Here is an 18,030-nt window from a genome sequence, read left to right on the forward strand (position 1 = left end):
CTTCAGGGAGTCTAGAGTTCATGCAAGGAGGCCCACACTTTGAAAAGATCAGTACCCACTTTAAGTGTTTTACAAGAGACCATCCCATGAAGAAATGATGGCAGAAAACAAAAGAAATCAAAACAAAATACTCCCCAAACTCACTTAGCTTCTCTAGGATCTCCTCGTCTGTCATCTTAGATTTTTTCCTTTGCCGATCCGTGTTTCTGTACAAAGTACTGGAGTTGGCATTCTCAGCAGAAGGTGGTGTGACCTCTTTATTTGGTGCTGCTGGTGAAGCAATGGATTCCAGCACAGAACGAGTGTAGATCTTAAAGATAAGAAAACAATTCTACGATGAAAACAGTAGGCCAGGAAAAGGGTTATGAGGTCAACATGTTGTCATGGCAATGAAGTTTTATTTTTTTTCATTAACACAAAATTTTAAAGCAGTTTTTGGTTCACAGTCAAGTTGAGAGGATTTCCCAACTGCCCTCTGTGCCCACACATCATAGCCTCCCCCATTGCCAACACCCCCTGCCCAGTGTAGGACATTCCTGACAACTGATGAACCTACACTCATGTGTCATAATCACCCAAAGTCCATGGTTTACATACAGTTCTCTCTTAGGGTATACATTTTATAGGTTTGGACAAATGTATAATGATGTGTATCCGCCACAATGGCAATGGAGTTTTGTTATTTCCCCAATAATCCTCTGTGCCTTGACTATTCATTCCACCTCCATGCCCCAACCCCGACCCCTGGTGAGTTTTTAAAGTCAAGTGATTAATTAATTATTAAGCAAGAGCTTCAAGTTGCTTCAAATATACTGTTCTTGAAAGCTCTCAGGATCCCACTTTCTGAGGTTCCCCATATATGCTGTGCTAATTCTGACCTAATTCTCTAATTGTCACGTACCATCTTGTATCCCCAAAGAGCAACCTCAACCAAGGTTGTACCTGATATTCTAGTTCAGGGAACACAGTAGATACTCAATAGGTAGGTGTGGATGGACTAGATTCTGACTCTACAGTTGTTCCAGAGGACATCTTTTGAGTCACTTAGAAACAGTCATTCGTGACTTACTGATTTTGTATGCTCGGGTCTCGGTGCGATAACTGGTGGGGGCTCGTTGTCGTCTTCTTCTTCTTCCTCTTCTTCATCTTCTTCTTCAGACACTGGAGGAGCCAAAGGAGGCTCTGATGCTGTTTTTGTACTCTTATGACAAAAACAAAGGTTAGAGACCAGGTATTAACATCCCATTGTTTTTCTCAGAAATGAGAAAAGGGAAATGGAATATTGGATCACATAGGGATATGAAAAAAAAAAAACTGCACCTTTTACAAATTAGCAGAGCTTCTACATTTTGGTGACCGGGACTGCCCACATTCCGAGGTAAATTCAGGTCATGGTTTTAAACATCATGACATTTTTTAAAAAAAATCTTTCTTATTTTCCACTGAGCTCAGAAACAGTGAGCTATTCATTTAGTATTTGAGAGTTCAATGTTTTGGAAATCAATGAATAATATATTTTAAAAATGTTATTAAAGCCTTGAATTTGTACTGGGCCGATTGTCCATTTGTTGACTGATAGTTTGTCGACCAGAAAAGGGCTATTTTGTGCCTAAAGATCAGAGCATGCATATGGATATGGTATTAATACAGCTCTGCAAATACTCACTAAGTACAAGCAAGCCCATAAATGTTGCTTCCCTGTTCAGCCTCCTGGAAAGAAGCACTCAGAAAATAACAGACATGAAGATCTAAGGAATATTCATCAACATAAATAATTATTCAGTCTTAACCAACAGGTATAAATGGTGCTTTGCAATGTTAAAAACTGCAATACCACCACCAAAAACAACTATCATCGTATCTAGGATCGGTTCTTCATCATTCATATCAATGCAGGGGTAAAAATGGTTCCAAAGCTGAATTTTGAAAGCACCTTGACCATGGTTCTCAAATTGTGGTCCCCAGGCCAGCATCATCACCAGGAACTTGTTAGAAATGCAAATTCTTGGGCTCTACCCACACTAATGAATCATAACTCTGGGAGTGGGGCATAATAGTGTGTTATGACAAGCCTTCCAGGTGATTCTGGTTCAGGCTCAAGTTTAAAAATCACTGAATAATGATAGAGGTCTGTGTTGTCCATGGCTAATGAACAATTCCAATGTGAGTAGTCTGAATTGAGGTGTGTTGTAAGTGTAACATATATATTGCATGTTGAATATATTACATGAAAAAAACTATAAAATAGTTCCGTGGTGAAAGACATTTCCTTTTATGTTGTGTATATGCTGAAATGATAATATTTTGAATACATTTGGCTAAGTAAAATGTCATTAAAAATTTCATCTATTTCTTTTTTTTTCTATGTGGTTACTAGAAAATTTAAAGTTACGTATATGGCTTTTATGACATTCATTTCTATTGGAAAGCATTACTATGGATGGTTTTTTATTTTTTGGTGTGTGTGTATGTATTGGTTTTTGGTTGATGCCTTTGGGTATACTGGCTCAAACTAGTCCTAAGAAATAATTTTCATTTCTTGAGGACAAAACTCCTAAGTTAAATGCAGAGAGCCTAATAATAGACTGTAACATCAAAGGACCTCAGCCTATGGTTGAAATTCAACTCGGGTCTTCTACAATCATGTATAAATTGATGGTAGAGCTATAAGATTCAATCATATATCTGATCAGAGATGGCAAGATTTATCTACTGTGAAAAGGAAGACAACTTAGAATTTATAAGAAAGTATTTGAAAGAATATCTGCTTGCCCTGATACACATAATGAGTGGCTCATAGACTGAAATTTATATGCTTAGTTGATATTGGTTTTCTTATTATACACCTGTAATTTAGTCCTAATTTGTCCAAAAGAGCTAAGCTATTATGTTGTACTATAGCTGTGTGGAAAGTGACATGTGTTAATGACATTAAATTGCCAGAAAAAAAAATCAGTTTCTTCTTGTAAAAGACTAATTCTTCAAGGCACTTCAGTGGGGAAACTTAGAAATTGTTTCTAGTTTATCGGTGTTTGCTTTGAGATTATTTTGTTTCAGAAAGTTCTGCTCTACCTTACGCCAGCTGGGATCAAGAATGCACCCAATCATTGTTCACTGGCAGAAGGGTAGAACTGCATATAAACGGACTACTTGTTATATGGCAAATGAAGCTATCTAATCTATCAGGCAATATGAACTATGGTTAGGAACACTAAGCTTTCCATGAGCCTATGAAAATATCTAAAGTCAGAAATAAGTCTTTGCCTCCAAAATGTAACAAAAAACTATTAAAATCTAAAGTAAGTAATGTCTAATGACTTGTCTATGAAGTATATATGTCAACTTCACGTAGTGACTTCAATCTAGTAGTTACAGACATTTCACTGCATTAAAAACCAAACTGTAGATTAGATTGTCTTTAGAAACCATTGCTGAGTAGTCATAATGACTTCCAATAAATGATACCTAACCAAAAATTCAGTGTTACTTGTAATCACATAATTTCAAAATCAATATTTTAAAAATATCACTTTAAAGAGTTTACAGCAAAAAAATTATATGGGGCAGAGGTGCCCTTTAATATATTTGATATAACACACCATGTAGTCTCCATAAATGAGAATGTATATACAGCCTACAAGGATCTAAAAATGCCCTTTGCCAAATAAAATGGGCCTAGGTCTAGATTTCTCAGACTGGTACAAAGACTAAGCAGTACTACTGACCAAGAGGTAACCATGTACATCTCAATGGTGACTATTTAACTAAAGAAGAGCTGTCTGCAAAATGTCACTGTTTCTTAACATTCATTACTAACCTCACTATTCCTGTTTCATATGGGGGACACTCCCCATCTCTGAGGACAGAAAAAGGGCTGTTAGGAAACCTAAAGTTTTTCACCTTCTGAAGGTATGTGGGGGAGGAAGAAGACCAATGTTTCTGTTTATCTGGGACCAGACACTATACTATTATGTTGGCTGGTTGGTTAGATAGAATGTGTGGCTTTCAGGGGACATTGTTTTTGTTTGTTTGTTTTTAGATTTTATTTATTTACTTGACATACAGAGAGAGAGAGAGAGAGAGGGAGAGAGAGAGCATGCACAAGCAGGGGGAGCGGCAGGCAGAGAGAGAGGGAGAAGCAGGCTTCCCCTGAGCAAAGAACCCAACGTGGGGCTCGATCCAGGATCCCAGGATCATGACCTGAGCTAAAGGCAGACACTTAACCAACTGAGCAATGCAAGCGCCCCAGGGGACATTATTTTTTGCATGACAGATGGGCCAGGGAACATGAGCTGACCCAGAACATAGCTAGAACACCAGGTGTTGGTCCTGAGGACTGAAATCAACATAATTTCCTGGCCCCACGTTAAGTAAGAATAGGACCAGGCATACTTACCCATCCCTGTGTAAAGAATACTGGGGCTGGGCCTATTTTCTTTTCCCTGTGTTAAACAGCATCAGGTGAGAGCATATTTTCCTGTTCTTATGTTAAACACTATGAGAACAAGCAAAACTAGCAGTTTCTTACTTCAAGAAATGCTTATTCTTAGAAGATAAGACTGAACCAACTGAAGCATTTTACTTAGTAAGAATAACAGCTTGTTCACCAAGACTCTTTTGAAGACTCTCACTTCACCAACCTAAAGCTATTTAATCACAAACACTGCACAATCCTAACCTGTACCTTGCCTTGTAAGACATGCTTTAAAATCACACAGCCATGAGGTGCCTGGGTGGCTCAGTGGGTTAAGCATCAGGCTCTGGATTTATGCTCTGGTCATGATCTCAGGGAACTGAGACTGAGCCCCACATAGGGCCCATCAGGAAGTCTGCCTCTCTCTCTCTCTCCCTCTGCCCCTCTCCCCCTCAAACAAATAAATAGATTTTTAAAAATAAAATCAAGGCTACTTAGGTGGCTTAGTCAGGTTAGTGTCTGCCTTTAGCGCAGGTCATGATCCCAGGGTCTGGGTACTGAGTCCTAGGTCAGGCTCCCTTTTTATCACAGTCTGCTTCTTCCTTTCTCTCTCTCTGCCTCCCTCTCTCATGTGTGTACTCTCACTCTCCAATAAATAAATAAAATCTTAAAATGAAATAAAATAAAATCATATAGCCATGCTCTAAAACCCTATAAATGTTCTTTCCTGACATCCCCTTTTTAATACACTGCAAAACTCTATAAAGGGAGGGCTCTTTCTTGCTGCTAGAGTTTAATAAACAGCTTGGCTTACTAACAGGTTTTGCTAGTAATGTTTTTGCAGATATAATGTTTTGCAGGTATAATGTTGGTACGCTCTCCCTTCTAGGCTGAGAGTAACTATGTCTGTCTAAACTTGATAAAGAAGGGTGCCTGGGTGGTTCAGCCATTGAATGTCTGCCTTTGGCTCAGGTCATGATCCCAGGGTCCTGGGATCAAGCCCCACATCAGGCTTCCTGTTCTGCAGGAAGCCTACTTTTCCCTATCTCAATCCCCCTGTGTTCCCTCTCTCACGGTGTCTCTGTCAAATAATAAAAAAAAAAAATACTTGAAAAAGAATGTCGATAGATATTCTGGTTTCTCTTCAGATGATAACTGGAGGGGAGGTGTGTGGGGTGTTGGGTGAAATAGGAGATGGGGATTCAAAAGGGCACTTGCTGTGATGAGAGCCGGGTGTCTTATGGAAGTGTGGAAACCACACTGTACACTTGAAATTCATATTAATTACAACGTATGTTAACTAGCTGGAATTAAACCAGTGAGTAAAGAATGTTTTTGTCTTACTGAAAATTTGTGATACTATTCTTGTGCCCATGGTGGGGCAAGGGACGTGATTATTGACATAAGCGGAGTCCTGGAGGCTTTTAGAACTCTGAAGCCTTTGGCCGATCTCTCCAGAAGGATACAGGTAGGTATGCACTTTTCCATATAAATTCTATTTTATTCTCTTCTATTCTATTCCATTCCATATAAATTCACAGAGATCTTATGAAGCCAATCCCTATGGACTCTAAGCTATAAACCCTGCTCTAGACAATACCTCAGATAGAGGAACTGCCTTAGGAAATTCTTCTTTCTTTGAGCTTCCTTGTTAAAGGTCAAAGGAATTAGAAGTAGAGACTTTGGAGACTCCAAATCACGCTAAGTGTGGTCTATGGGCCATTTCTGGTGCTTGCTTAAGATGCGGATTTCGGGGTTCCATTCCATTTTGACTTGCACCTTCTCCAGGCAGATCTGATACACACTGAAGTACAGGGACCACTAATCTAGATGAACAAAATAAACCAGTACTTCGAATTGAAAGCTCAGTCTGTGTCAACTGAACAAATCAGGCATGACATTCTTGGGACAAATCATGACACAGTCACAGTATTTCTCTGGGCACAAATCATGACATAGTTGCAGTATTGTTGCTATTCTACTCAAGATACTAGTCCAGGATTCTAAACGCATTTCTTTCCTCTCAATAGTCCAATACAAATATAAGATTTTAAAGTAGTCTTAAACTGAAGAGTAGGTCCCTGAACAGTATTTAGCATTTAATACACTCACATCAAAGAAGCTACCATAAGTGAGTAGTAAAGCAGATGTCACAGGACTAAGGGAGGGACTTCTGAATTCAATATTAATGAGATAGTCAATCATTTAAAATATTTAGTGACTACAACACTTCTTCCATGGTAATTCCCACCCAGGCTATTAGAGGATGCCAAAACTGGTGATCAGTTTAGGCTCTGTCGATAAGGGATTGTCCAATTCCATTAAATCAGATCTTAAAGAGTAGTCAGGTCTACTTGGGAGTGTTTCTAATGCAAGAAAGCCTAAGGACCATCAAGGCAATCTCCCCCTGGAATTATAAGGAGAGCACAGGGTGCTCTCAATTCCCCATTCCTAAGTAACTGAGTTCCACTGAAGGGATCCAACCTAAACTTAAGGGTCTAATCCAGCTCATTCAATCAATAGAAACCCAGCCTCAGTTACTTGGTTTAATTAGTATCTCCACCTGGGAGTCCTACCAGCTCTTCAGACTCCAAACTATCCAATAGGAAACTCAGCATGTGCTCATGGAAATTTGTAACTCCCAAAAGATGGCATCTTCACCCTTCTGCCCACCCATGTATCACTTGAAGCCTATAATCACCTTTGACCTTGACCTTTCCTCCAACATCCAATTAATAACCTTAACATTTGAACCTCATCTCCATTCCTGCTACCACCATCTCCATTAGGCCCTTGTTACCTATGGCCTGGATGCTTACGGGACTCCTCCAACTGACCTCCCCTTCATCCAGCCTCACCTTCCGCCCTTAATTCACTCTGGATGTTTGCTGTCAGGTAACCGTTCCCAAAGCGTAAGCTTTCATTGCCTAATTCTCCTGTTCCAAAAAACTCCAAAAACTTCCCAATGTATACTGGAAAAGGCCAGATTTCTCCCTCCCTCCCTCCCTTCCTTTTTAATTTAAAGTTTTTGTAGTGAGCATACAGTGCAATATTGGTTTCTGGAGTAGAATTTAGTGCTTCATCACTTACAACACCCAGTGTTCACCATGACAAGTGCCCTCCTTACTACCCTTCACCCCTATAGCCCATCCCCCTCCCTGCCTCCCTCCATCAACCCTCTGTTTTCTACCATTAAGAGTCTCTCATGGTTGGTTTCCCTCTCTTCCTTTCCCTGCCCCCTTCCTATACATTCATCTCTTCTGTTTCTTAAATTCCATATATGAGTGACATCATATGTTTGTCTTTCTCTGACTGACTGACTTCACTTAGCATCACACACTCTAGCTCCATCCACATTGTTGCAAATAGGCCAGGTTTCTTGGAATACCATTTTAAGGGTCCCAATGATTTGGCTCCAACTTAATATTCAAGGCTTAATTCCTATGATTCTTTTTCTTGCAACTTTCTTCATTCAAAACCACACCATTTTGTCCCCATGCTCTCCTCATTACTGTTCCCTTTCTTATGTTTTTCCTTTTGCTTAGAATGTCTTTCCCCATCTTTACAGATCCAATCCCACCAGACCTTCACAATCTAGCTCAAATGCAGCCTTTTTTATGAAGCATTTTCCAACTCAACATTCAACAAATATGTACCAAGTACCTACAGAGCTTTAAGCCCTTTGAGACAATGGCCTACTTCCTTTTTCCTACCCAGCTGAAAATAATCTCTTTTCTCTGAGTTCTCATAGCAAATGGACATATTTTATGGCATGTAACATGGTCCATATTGTATTTTGTTTCTTGACATGCATACTTCTCTTCCCTTACCAGAATAAGCTCCAGATTTCCTAGTGGTTGTAAGAGGGCACTTGATAAATATATGTGAAAAAAGTAAATATCCAGTTGTTTGATCTCCAAACAGTGAGAACATCATTTTTTTTCTGATTTGGTGGAATATTTTGATCATTATGTAGATGTAGTTTGAATTCCACAAGCAAAACCAGTAGAAGCAAGCTCAAAAGAAAGGGACAGGAATTCAGGAGATATAAACCATTGACAAAAATAAAAACCATTCTACTAACCATCCTAATAGGTTAGCATTTAGAATAACTGACCTACCTACCTAAAAAAAAATACCAACTATTTCTTTGCCAGAATACCCAGGTCATATTTATTATATAATAATGATATTAAGTAAATCAAGGGAGGAAAGGTAAGTTTGATCAAGGAAGACTGGCATTTTTGCTTTAGCTTATATTTAATAAACATATAGTATGCGCTAGGTAGTATACTAAATATTTTATATGCATTATCATATCACATTCAGTATTCATACAATAAGACTAAACACCTAATGTCCAGAGACTTCATCTTTTCTTTTCTTTTTATGTTTAATTGTGGTAAAATATACATGACATAAAATTTACCATCTTAGCCATTTTTAAATGTACAGTTCAGTAGTGCTAAGTATATTTACATTGTTGTGCAAGCTATCTCCAGAACACTTTTCATCTTCCAAAAATCAAACTCAGTATACAGAGTACCCTGTATCTCCTGAGTAGAACCATATAGCATTTGTCTTTTCATGACTGGATTATTTCACTTGGCATAATGTCCTCAAGGTTCATTCATGTGGTAGCATGTTCAATGTGTCAGAATGTCCTTTTTTTTTTTTTTTAAGGAGGCTCCATTCTCAGCAGAGAGTGCAAAATGAGGCTTGAACTTATGACCCTGAGCTCAACACCTGAGACAAGATCAAGACCTGAGCCAATATCAAAAGTTGGACACCCAACCGACTGAGCCACCCAGGCACCCCAGATTGTTCTTTCTTTTTAAGGCTGAATAATATTCTATGGCATGGATATATCACCTTTATTAATCCATTCATCTGTTGATGGGCAAATGGGTTGCTCCCACCTTTCATATATTGTGAATAATGCCACTATGAACATGGGTATACATATAAAAAATCTGTGTGAAAACCTGCTGTCAATTCTTTTGGGAATCAACCCAGTAGCGGGCTTGCTGGATCACATGGCAATTCTATTTTTAATTGCCACACTATTTCATAGTCTTTACTCATTACCACTATTGATTTATTGCTATCACCCTTATTGCCCAGGGTGACATGAAGCAGGCCAGAATCTGTCCTCTATAAAAGGTTGATCATCCAGTACTCTTTGAAGCAACAGTTAGGAAACTCACTAATGTTATTTATTTCAAAATAAAACCATGTAAAGGTAAGCCTTGTCTAAGATAATTTTCTGTCTAATGCCTATGGGTATTCTTGCTGCTGTTCTATCACTTCTAAGCACTTTGAACTAGGTTACTTATTTTCTAGTCACTTCTCTAAGACTATCTATGTGAGCTTGGGCAAAGTCACCTCCCCCACCACATCACAGTTTATTGGAACAGGTGATGTCCAGAGGTATAGCAGTATGACCTCAGTTGAGTTATTTCATGTCTCTGAACCTCATCTGTAAAATGCAGACAATGGTAAGACCTACCTAATCTGGTTGTCAAGAAAGGCTAAGTGAATGCAAAATGTTATCCTCCCAGTGCCTGGCACATTGTAAGTGCTGAGTCAAGAGAAGTCACTGTCATGACGAATATTATTTTCAAGATTGTTTGCATAAGAGAAATAGAAACATCTGTCTACATAAAGATTTATACATGCGTGTTCATAGTAGCTTTATCTACAACAGCCAAAGCCTGGCAAGGCTCCAGAGAGACTTCAGTGGGTAAACTGTGAAACAAACAGTGGTACAGCCATACTATGGAAGACTACTTGGCAATAAAAAGGAACAAACTACTGAGAACATGTGACTAGGATGAACTGTAAGAGCATTATGCTGAGCATTAAGCCATTCACCAGTGGTCATATACTATATGATTCTGTGTTCATGAAATGTCCAGAAAGACAAATCCATAATACCAGACCAGTGACTGCCTGGGGCTAAGGTGGGAATGGGATGGGGAATAACCATAAGCAGGCATAAGGGATCTTAGGAGGTGATGGAAATATTCTAAAACTGGATTAAGGCAATGGTAGGGCTGGTATACACATTTACCTAAACTCACCAAACTGTACACTTAAAAATGGGTGAATTTTATAGATCTAAATTATACCTTTAAAAGACTATTTAAAAAGAGAAGAGATATCTAAACTGAATCTGTGTGATGGTATTCTGTTGGACTGTCAGAAACACTGAAAATTGACATTTTCAAGTACTCACTTACCGAGGGATGGGCTGCTATGTATCCATGTGCGCTTTTATCTGAAAAGTAAAGATAAGGAAGTCACCTTTATTTCATGAGGCCTGCCTCCCTTAGAGACCAGAGTTAATAAAAAATTAACCTGCATGCCTTTGACCAGAAGGAAATTCTCCAGTTCGCTATTGCACAGATACTATGACAAATGACTTTGTTGTTCTGAAAATAGCTCACACCACATGTCATTTTATAGACCTTAGTACGGGCCTCTGGTGAATCTCATCTATATAGACGACTATCGATATTACATACTACTTTCTTTAAAAAAAAGATTTTATTTATTTGAGAGCGAGAGAAAGAGAGTGCAAACATGTGTGCAAACAAGGGGAGGGGCAGAGGGAAAGGGAGAGAGAAGCCTCAAGCAGAGTCCCTACTGAGCACAGAGTTCAATGCAGGGCTCGATCCCAGGACCCTGAGATGGTGACCTGAACTGAAGTCAAGAGCTGGATGCTTAACCGACTGAGCCACCCAGGTGCCTGGAGATTACCTACTCCTGAGGTATGAATCTATGCATCTATATCCAGAATTTCTCCCCTATTTCCTCCCTCCCTTCTCTTCCGCCCTCCCTTCCACCCTGCCTTCCTTCTTTTCTCTTTCTCCTCCCCCACCCCCACCTCCTCTCATCCCATTCCTTGGTCTCAACTCTAGAGCATCTCAGAATGTCTGGTGAGTTTCACTCAGCTCAGACAAATACTAGAATAAGCATTTTTCGTTCTGGTAGCCTGTGGTTCCCTAGTGAACCTGGAGGACAGTTCTAGACTTCCTCACATTAATTAAGCACTGTTTGATGTGTCACTAGGATCTCTGAGGCCTATCATGTATGTGGAAGACTAAATATCATAAAACCTCTCCTTGCTGGCCTTTTTTCCTTTTCAGTGTTCTGCCCTGGAGAATAGCAGTTAAGCTATCTTCTCAGTTAAAAACGTCCCATGGAGCTTGTGAATTACTACATGCCTTAAGTTTGGGCTTTGACATGTGTTATGACCAAAGGAGACACTCCTCCCCTTCCAAGTGTCCCCTTGCACCATCCCTGAAGATATTTTAAGCCTGGCCTATGTTAAAACCATTGCCAAGAGGTAGGGGCTCTTTACAGCTGGACCACTAATGATAGGATTCTCTTCTTTTTTTAGATGTTAAATAATAAGTTTTTCTAGAGAGGCACCCTGGATTAACTTTCTCAAAACAAAAATATTGTTTGGCATATATTTTTCAGTTGCTTATAGTGAAAATGTGAACCTTAAAGTTTCAAACAAAGGCTCAGTCTATGTGCTAGCAAATGAAGTCAAGATTTGGCAGGAACATGACCATTTCAATTTCTTATAAATAGCCAGATGTGATTTCTTTCTTTAAGCCTGATTTTGAAGTTAGATTAAAATAACCTGGCAACCACAAAATGAATGCTGTATCATCAGGGTCCAATTCAATGAATTGGAGGGAAAAAATAAACTTTAGGAGACCATGGTTGGACCCATATGCCTCTTATCTCATGGACACATCACAAGGCCTGATCCTACGTGACTAAGGAAATGTCTTCTTCATGCCAGTGCAGAGACCAAACACTTGTGATTGCTGATTCAAAGTGACAACTGCTGCTTCACTGAGCAATTAATTCCCCCTACTCGAGTTCTAAAAATAGCCAAGTCATAAACTGCCTCACATCAACTTTACCTTCCAGCCTATCTTTCCATTTACTGTCACTGAAGTCATTTAGAGAAGGTACTAGAAACTGACTTCAGATGCCCTACAGGCATTCTGGTCTAATCCTGAGGCTCTGAGATGAGAATTCCTTCTTCTCTCTTTGATACCTTGGAATCCTCTTACCTCCCGATGTAAAGCTCATGTATTTCTGGTTGTTGACCGTTTCTTTGGAATCGTAGAATTTGAGAACATCCAGGACGGCTTGTGGGTTCTTCTTCTGTTCCAGTTTTGTTATGTTGGAGGTTTGGAGTAACCGTGCCCACTGCTCAGGGATTCCCTGTGGACAACCAGAGGGAAAGAATGGCAGCTCAGAACATTCAGCAGCTGCATTTTCATGTTCCAGTAAAGTTCTTCACCAAGAAGCCCATGCTACCTGTAGGATTACACTTGGGAAACTGGAGTGACACTCTAGATTTAAAGTTAGTAACTTAATAATGCAATCATTCTCTTCTCTAATTAAAACACATAGGTAAAACTAGGATCCAACTTAAAAAGGGTGGGTGGGAGTATGACTGTGATAGAAAAAAAAAAGCGCATGAAAATCACCTCCATATTAATTCTGCTCATCCATGAAATGATGTTTACGGCTTAGCTTATTTTTTCTGGCGACTCAGGGCAGACATAGCAAGACTTCTCTAAATTTGTGCACAGTATAGTATAGTGCAGATCAATGGATTTTATATGACTAGAATCACATAAGCTCTTTCTGGGCATGTAGTAATCGGGAGATCTTTCCGAATGGAAGAAAAGCCTCACCCTTGGGCAGTTTCCGCTTTACGATTACAAAATGTAATTTTGGGGGGTGGGTGCTCTAGGGCTTTAATACAGAGGGAGATTGAGGGGAGGCAAAAATAGAATAGAGGAGGAGCAACAGCCAGGAGGTGCTAAATAGTTTCTCCTCACCTCCCTCCATCCCCTCCTCCCCACTTTGCTCATTGGCCACATAGAACCTGGGGACTGTGACACCCGTGGCAAAGCCTTGTGAGAATTGGCAATACTCTAAAGGATTTAGAGCAGAGAGGAGGGAGCGTTTGGAACTCGAACCTGGGACAATTGCACCAATTATGCTGAAAGATTAGCTTCGCGTTGAGCTTTGAGCCTTCTTTCCTACATGTTCAGCCTACGGATGCCCCCATTTTGTAATTGTCCAGCCTCCAAGGGCAACTTGGAGTGAGAGACAGACACACTGTTCCTGGAGTGCATCTAGACACAATTTGCGTGGCCTTGCCCTCCGAAGTCTCGGCAAAACAATGTGTGACGTGGGCCTCCAGAGTTTGGGAATGACAACGAAAAAGTGAGATAAGCCAAGCAACAACTCTACTGCACACACATGAACCTGCTGCGCAGTGCTATGACATCTCAAAGAAGCACTTTGATGCAAGCTTCTTTTGGGCCTGTGACGCACCTCTGGGAGCTTCCCTGGGCACATCTGTGAGCCATAGAGATCTGGCTGTAATGGACGTAAATAAAGAAAGAAAAGAAAGTTAAAACAGAATGTGGGACAACTTAGAAGGTGGGAGGAGATGAAACCAATGGGTCTGAATGGGGGGGGGTCATCCCTTCTCAAATGGGGCGGTTATGAAAATCGAGAGGTCTTAACTCCATCAGGGGCAGGACAGGTTAGGGCAACAGATTGCAGGAAACAGAGGGGGAGAAAAAAGACAACGTTCTCAAGTTGGGACGCATAATTCCACTTGGGGCCAGGTGTTTCCTCCATAAATACACAATAGTAAGAATTACAGTTAAAGGACTGGAGAAATTACCAGAAGGCAGAAACATGACTTTGGAGGGAAGAAGGATGGCATCATGAAAAGCTTTGGCGATAATTTGTAAGTCTGTGTTTACGACTGGGTGATCACAGGTAGCCAATGGCCATGTGATGAACTTACAAATTTCAGTTCCCAATTCTGGGTAACAATTTCCAGTTTCACAGTGGAAGTGTCTGTGTGGCTAAAATGGACAGGATAGTGACACAGGGATGCTAAATTTCACTGCATTCTCATTGATGCGATTCTTCTGCAAGATGCAGTGAGAAAGTCATGACTGGTTTAGGGAAAACTAGATTAAGGATTTCCCACACAGTCAGACTCTACCTTTGAGTTTCTTTAGACCAGGGGAAAAAGGGAAACCATTTCATTTCAAAGCATATATGAACAATTTCCATTTTAGTGCTACAGTTCTGAAGTCCTGGCTTCCCACAAAATGAGTTCAGATATAAGGTAATGACTTTGTCTAAATTAAGAGATTGTCTCCAAAGCTACAGAAACATGCTTCGACCCAACTGGTTTGATTTGGGATACAGGTCTTTGATTCCTGGTATTTGGGGTTACTCCAAGCACAGTGAAACGACACTTTGACATGCATTAATCACGCAATTCGATGCTAAAGCCTTAAGCCACATATTTGAATTCAGGAGCCCATGCATGATCCCAGTTCTGATTCTAAGTGCAATTAATAGCATTTGGTTAATACTGTCATGGCCAAAGGAGTTATTAAGTGTTACAAAACCAGGTATGCATTGCACATAACCACAAGGGCAGACATCACTGGCATGACCATTACCGTAATTATCAGAATATTCTCAGTTATAATACATTCTGATGGCACTTCCAAACTTTTGTGATAAATCAATGTCTCGTGATCACTAGACAGCAGGGAAACATGCTGTCAACTGCAGAAGATCCTTCAGACAACTATACTTACCCCATGACTACCCTGCTGACATCATTTCTTGTTTCTTTGAGAAGTTGAGATAAACTAGTCGATCAATGAGACCTTACACTTAAATTTGAATGTATGCCTCAAAGGCACATCATCAGAAAGCCATCTCATTACTCCAGATTGAGGAACAAATCCCAAAAGTTAAGACAGCTAATGGAGACCTAGAAGTATGAGCATCAGAAGCAGGAGCACATTTCAATGCCTGACCACGTGTACAAAAACAACCAGATGTACAACAAGCTGGGGATTGTCTGGTGTAGCCCAGGAAAATGGCAGCATGATACAACAGGCCAAGCATTTATCTTATAAGAAATGATCATGTATATCACTCATACCATTTTTCCCTCTGATTCACTGGAAGCGACCGTCACAGGTCTAGAGGTCTGGAAGGGGGAGTTCTGAAGTATTTGGGACAAAAATGGCAATATAAAGGGTAAGGACTTTTCATAGTTTAATAACCCAAATCTCACCTCCCAACCGAATTTGAATCTCAAGGTCCCAGCGTATAACCAGGTGTAAAGGTTATATGGACCAACTAGCCATAGGACAATCAGCAAAGGGCACACCAAATCAGCATCCAAGCATTCATAATGACAGACCCTTGGAAGACAACTGAACAAGACAGTTCAACAAATTGCTCAAAATTCAACCTAAGCAACAACAATAATCAAATTTGGCAATATGCCCCCCACCACACGTGCCTGTGCACATACGCAAGCACACACGCAATACATTAGTGATACTGTGGCAAACAGGGCCCAATTTTAAATGCTACCACCAAAATGATTTTAAAAGCTTATTATCATTGGGTAGTTTTTAAAAAAAAAAAAACAAACAAACAAATAAAGTTGGTAAACGTAAACCATAGGTGAAAAGAATTAAAAAGGACAGAATTTGGTGTCTTTAAATACAATGTGTGGACAAATAGTTTCAAAAGACCACAAGAGGACAATAAATGCATCAGATTTCCAAATTTAGCCCATTGACTGTCCATATCTTCAAAGGATTTCCAACAACTGCTTGCATCCAAAAAGATGTTTTATTTTAAATTGGGTGCTGGGGAGGTGTTGGGGGGGCAGGTGTTGGTTTGATTGGGTTCAGTTGTGTCAATCTGTTAGCCAAAATTGAAAAGAGTGCCTGTCTTATATCCCACCCCCAGCCCTCTCTGGTGGGTTCTTTGGGTTCTAACCGATGGCCAAGTGATAATGCAGTCAGCCAAATGATGGTGATTCACTTTTTTTCATTTCCATTCAGAACCCCAAAAGAACAAAGAAAGAGCTCAAGATAGATGGTATCATAAGATGTCAAGCAAGTTGGAAAGTGCAGAAAAAATTAAAAAATCAAATTAGAAAGGAACCAGAATGTCACATGAGAATAGCAGAGGAGAAAGCATTCACGTCAGACCATAAAAAGGAAGGAAAAAAAAAAAAAAAACATGGCATGAGAGCAATAAAACATAAGAAAAGTTAATGCAGAAGAAAAGCACACAGAAAACAAAACAGATCAAAACTGGAAGCATAACATTCTTAAAATAAAAAGAGGGAACAGTTATTAGACCACATTTATAAAGTTGAAGTGCTTTGACTATTTCAAATGTCAAAAAATGTTGTAGTATTTTTGTTTAGATTACAAAAATCAATTATGATTGTTTTTGGGGGGTGGTGACAGTGGAAATGGTATGGTGACAGCAGTCAAGGCCATTTGAATAATGTCTCTGACTCCAGGGATGAAATTGGTTAAATCCTACCAGTGTCTCAACTTTAGCAACATCTGTATTTCTTTACGTTCTCTTCTACTTTGTATTGAGAGCACAGAAATAATCAGCTCATGTCACTTTGCAAGGCCAAGATGTTTACTCCATTTTGATTTTATTTTCATATTGCGTACTTCCAGAATTGGAAAAAAAAGGGGGGGGCAATTTGGCTGTCAATTCAGAGACATGGTTTGCTTCTCCAAATCCAGTTAATTTGTCCCCCACCTCTTTTTGGTTCACTCAGTCATATAAGTTTACTTATTAACCATCAAGTTATGAAACAGAAAATTTGATTATTTAACCTCTAAAATTATTGGTTTTAGAACCCAAGATTCAGTGGTGATGATATCATAAAAGACTTTTTTTCTGAATGCATTCAAAAGTACTCATTATCTCAGAATGTACATTTTTATTGAGCTCCTTACTAGTACAGAAAAAGGTAGTTGATCTTCCTGGGGACATATTTCTAGCCACATCTTTTCCTTCATTCATCTAAAAACAAAGATGCCAGATCTTGGAGAAAAAAAAAAGTACAAAATGACAGATCTTGTGTTATTTGAACACTACAAATATCCAAAGAAAGGCTGAGTCTATAGCTCTGGTCTTTCTGGAGAATTTGTATTGGTATTTATTGTGGATAGCATATATTTAAAGCACATAACCACTAAAGCACACAAGATATATTCATAAATATTCTTCCTGAAACATGGGGTTTGTTGTTTTGAAGGCCTTTGAAATATACCTGTTAATAAGCCTAAAAATAAGCCATGTTCTTGAAATCAAAAGGAAGACCAGGTCAGTTGTACAGAGATTTTTGGTTAGTGTGGTTAGCTTATCTGAGTAATCCAGGTTCTAATGTCAAGCCTGAATTATTCAGATGGACTGTCTTCACTGGCCAAGTTAAATCAGCTGATTCTCTGATTCACTTCAAACAATAAAGAACAGACTCAAAAGAGTCTCTACCAGGACTACGTCTCCTGTGCCATAGAAAATTCACATTTCCAATCATATTGAAGATTAACTGCGATTAGACATTTTTACGATGGATAAAATAATTTTTCCCAATACTCTTGCCACTCTCTAGTTCCAATGGGGATTGGCTTGGTATAGTCCATCTTCCTTGAAATCATCCAAAGCATCAAGCCTGACATTCTGGGACACGGGCAGGC

The 18,030-nt window shown here is 39.5% G+C and overlaps 1 protein-coding gene across 11 annotated transcripts in view; it reads right to left on the reverse strand.

The window, feature by feature from the left end:
• Positions 1 to 18,030, reverse strand: part of PAK3 (p21 (RAC1) activated kinase 3) — a 247,993-nt gene that overhangs the window by 55,085 nt on the left and 174,878 nt on the right. For 6 of the 11 annotated variants that reach the window (XM_082717315.1, XM_082717313.1, XM_082717312.1 and 3 more), the window contains 6 exons: positions 15,444 to 15,506; positions 13,793 to 13,837; positions 12,511 to 12,664; positions 10,657 to 10,694; positions 1,070 to 1,201; positions 145 to 310 (listed from right to left, as the gene is read on the reverse strand). In XM_082717315.1, coding sequence (XP_082573441.1) covers positions 145 to 310; positions 1,070 to 1,201; positions 10,657 to 10,694; positions 12,511 to 12,664; positions 13,793 to 13,837; positions 15,444 to 15,506 — 598 coding nt within the window. The remainder of the gene's footprint in view (positions 1 to 144; positions 311 to 1,069; positions 1,202 to 10,656; positions 10,695 to 12,510; positions 12,665 to 13,792; positions 13,838 to 15,443; positions 15,507 to 18,030) is intronic. The other 5 variants (XM_082717310.1, XM_082717309.1, XM_082717318.1 and 2 more) reach the window with 2 other exon arrangements.

This window comes from Mustela nivalis (genome assembly GCF_964662115.1).
Source record: "Mustela nivalis genome assembly, chromosome: X".
Classification (NCBI taxonomy): domain Eukaryota; kingdom Metazoa; phylum Chordata; class Mammalia; order Carnivora; family Mustelidae; genus Mustela; species Mustela nivalis.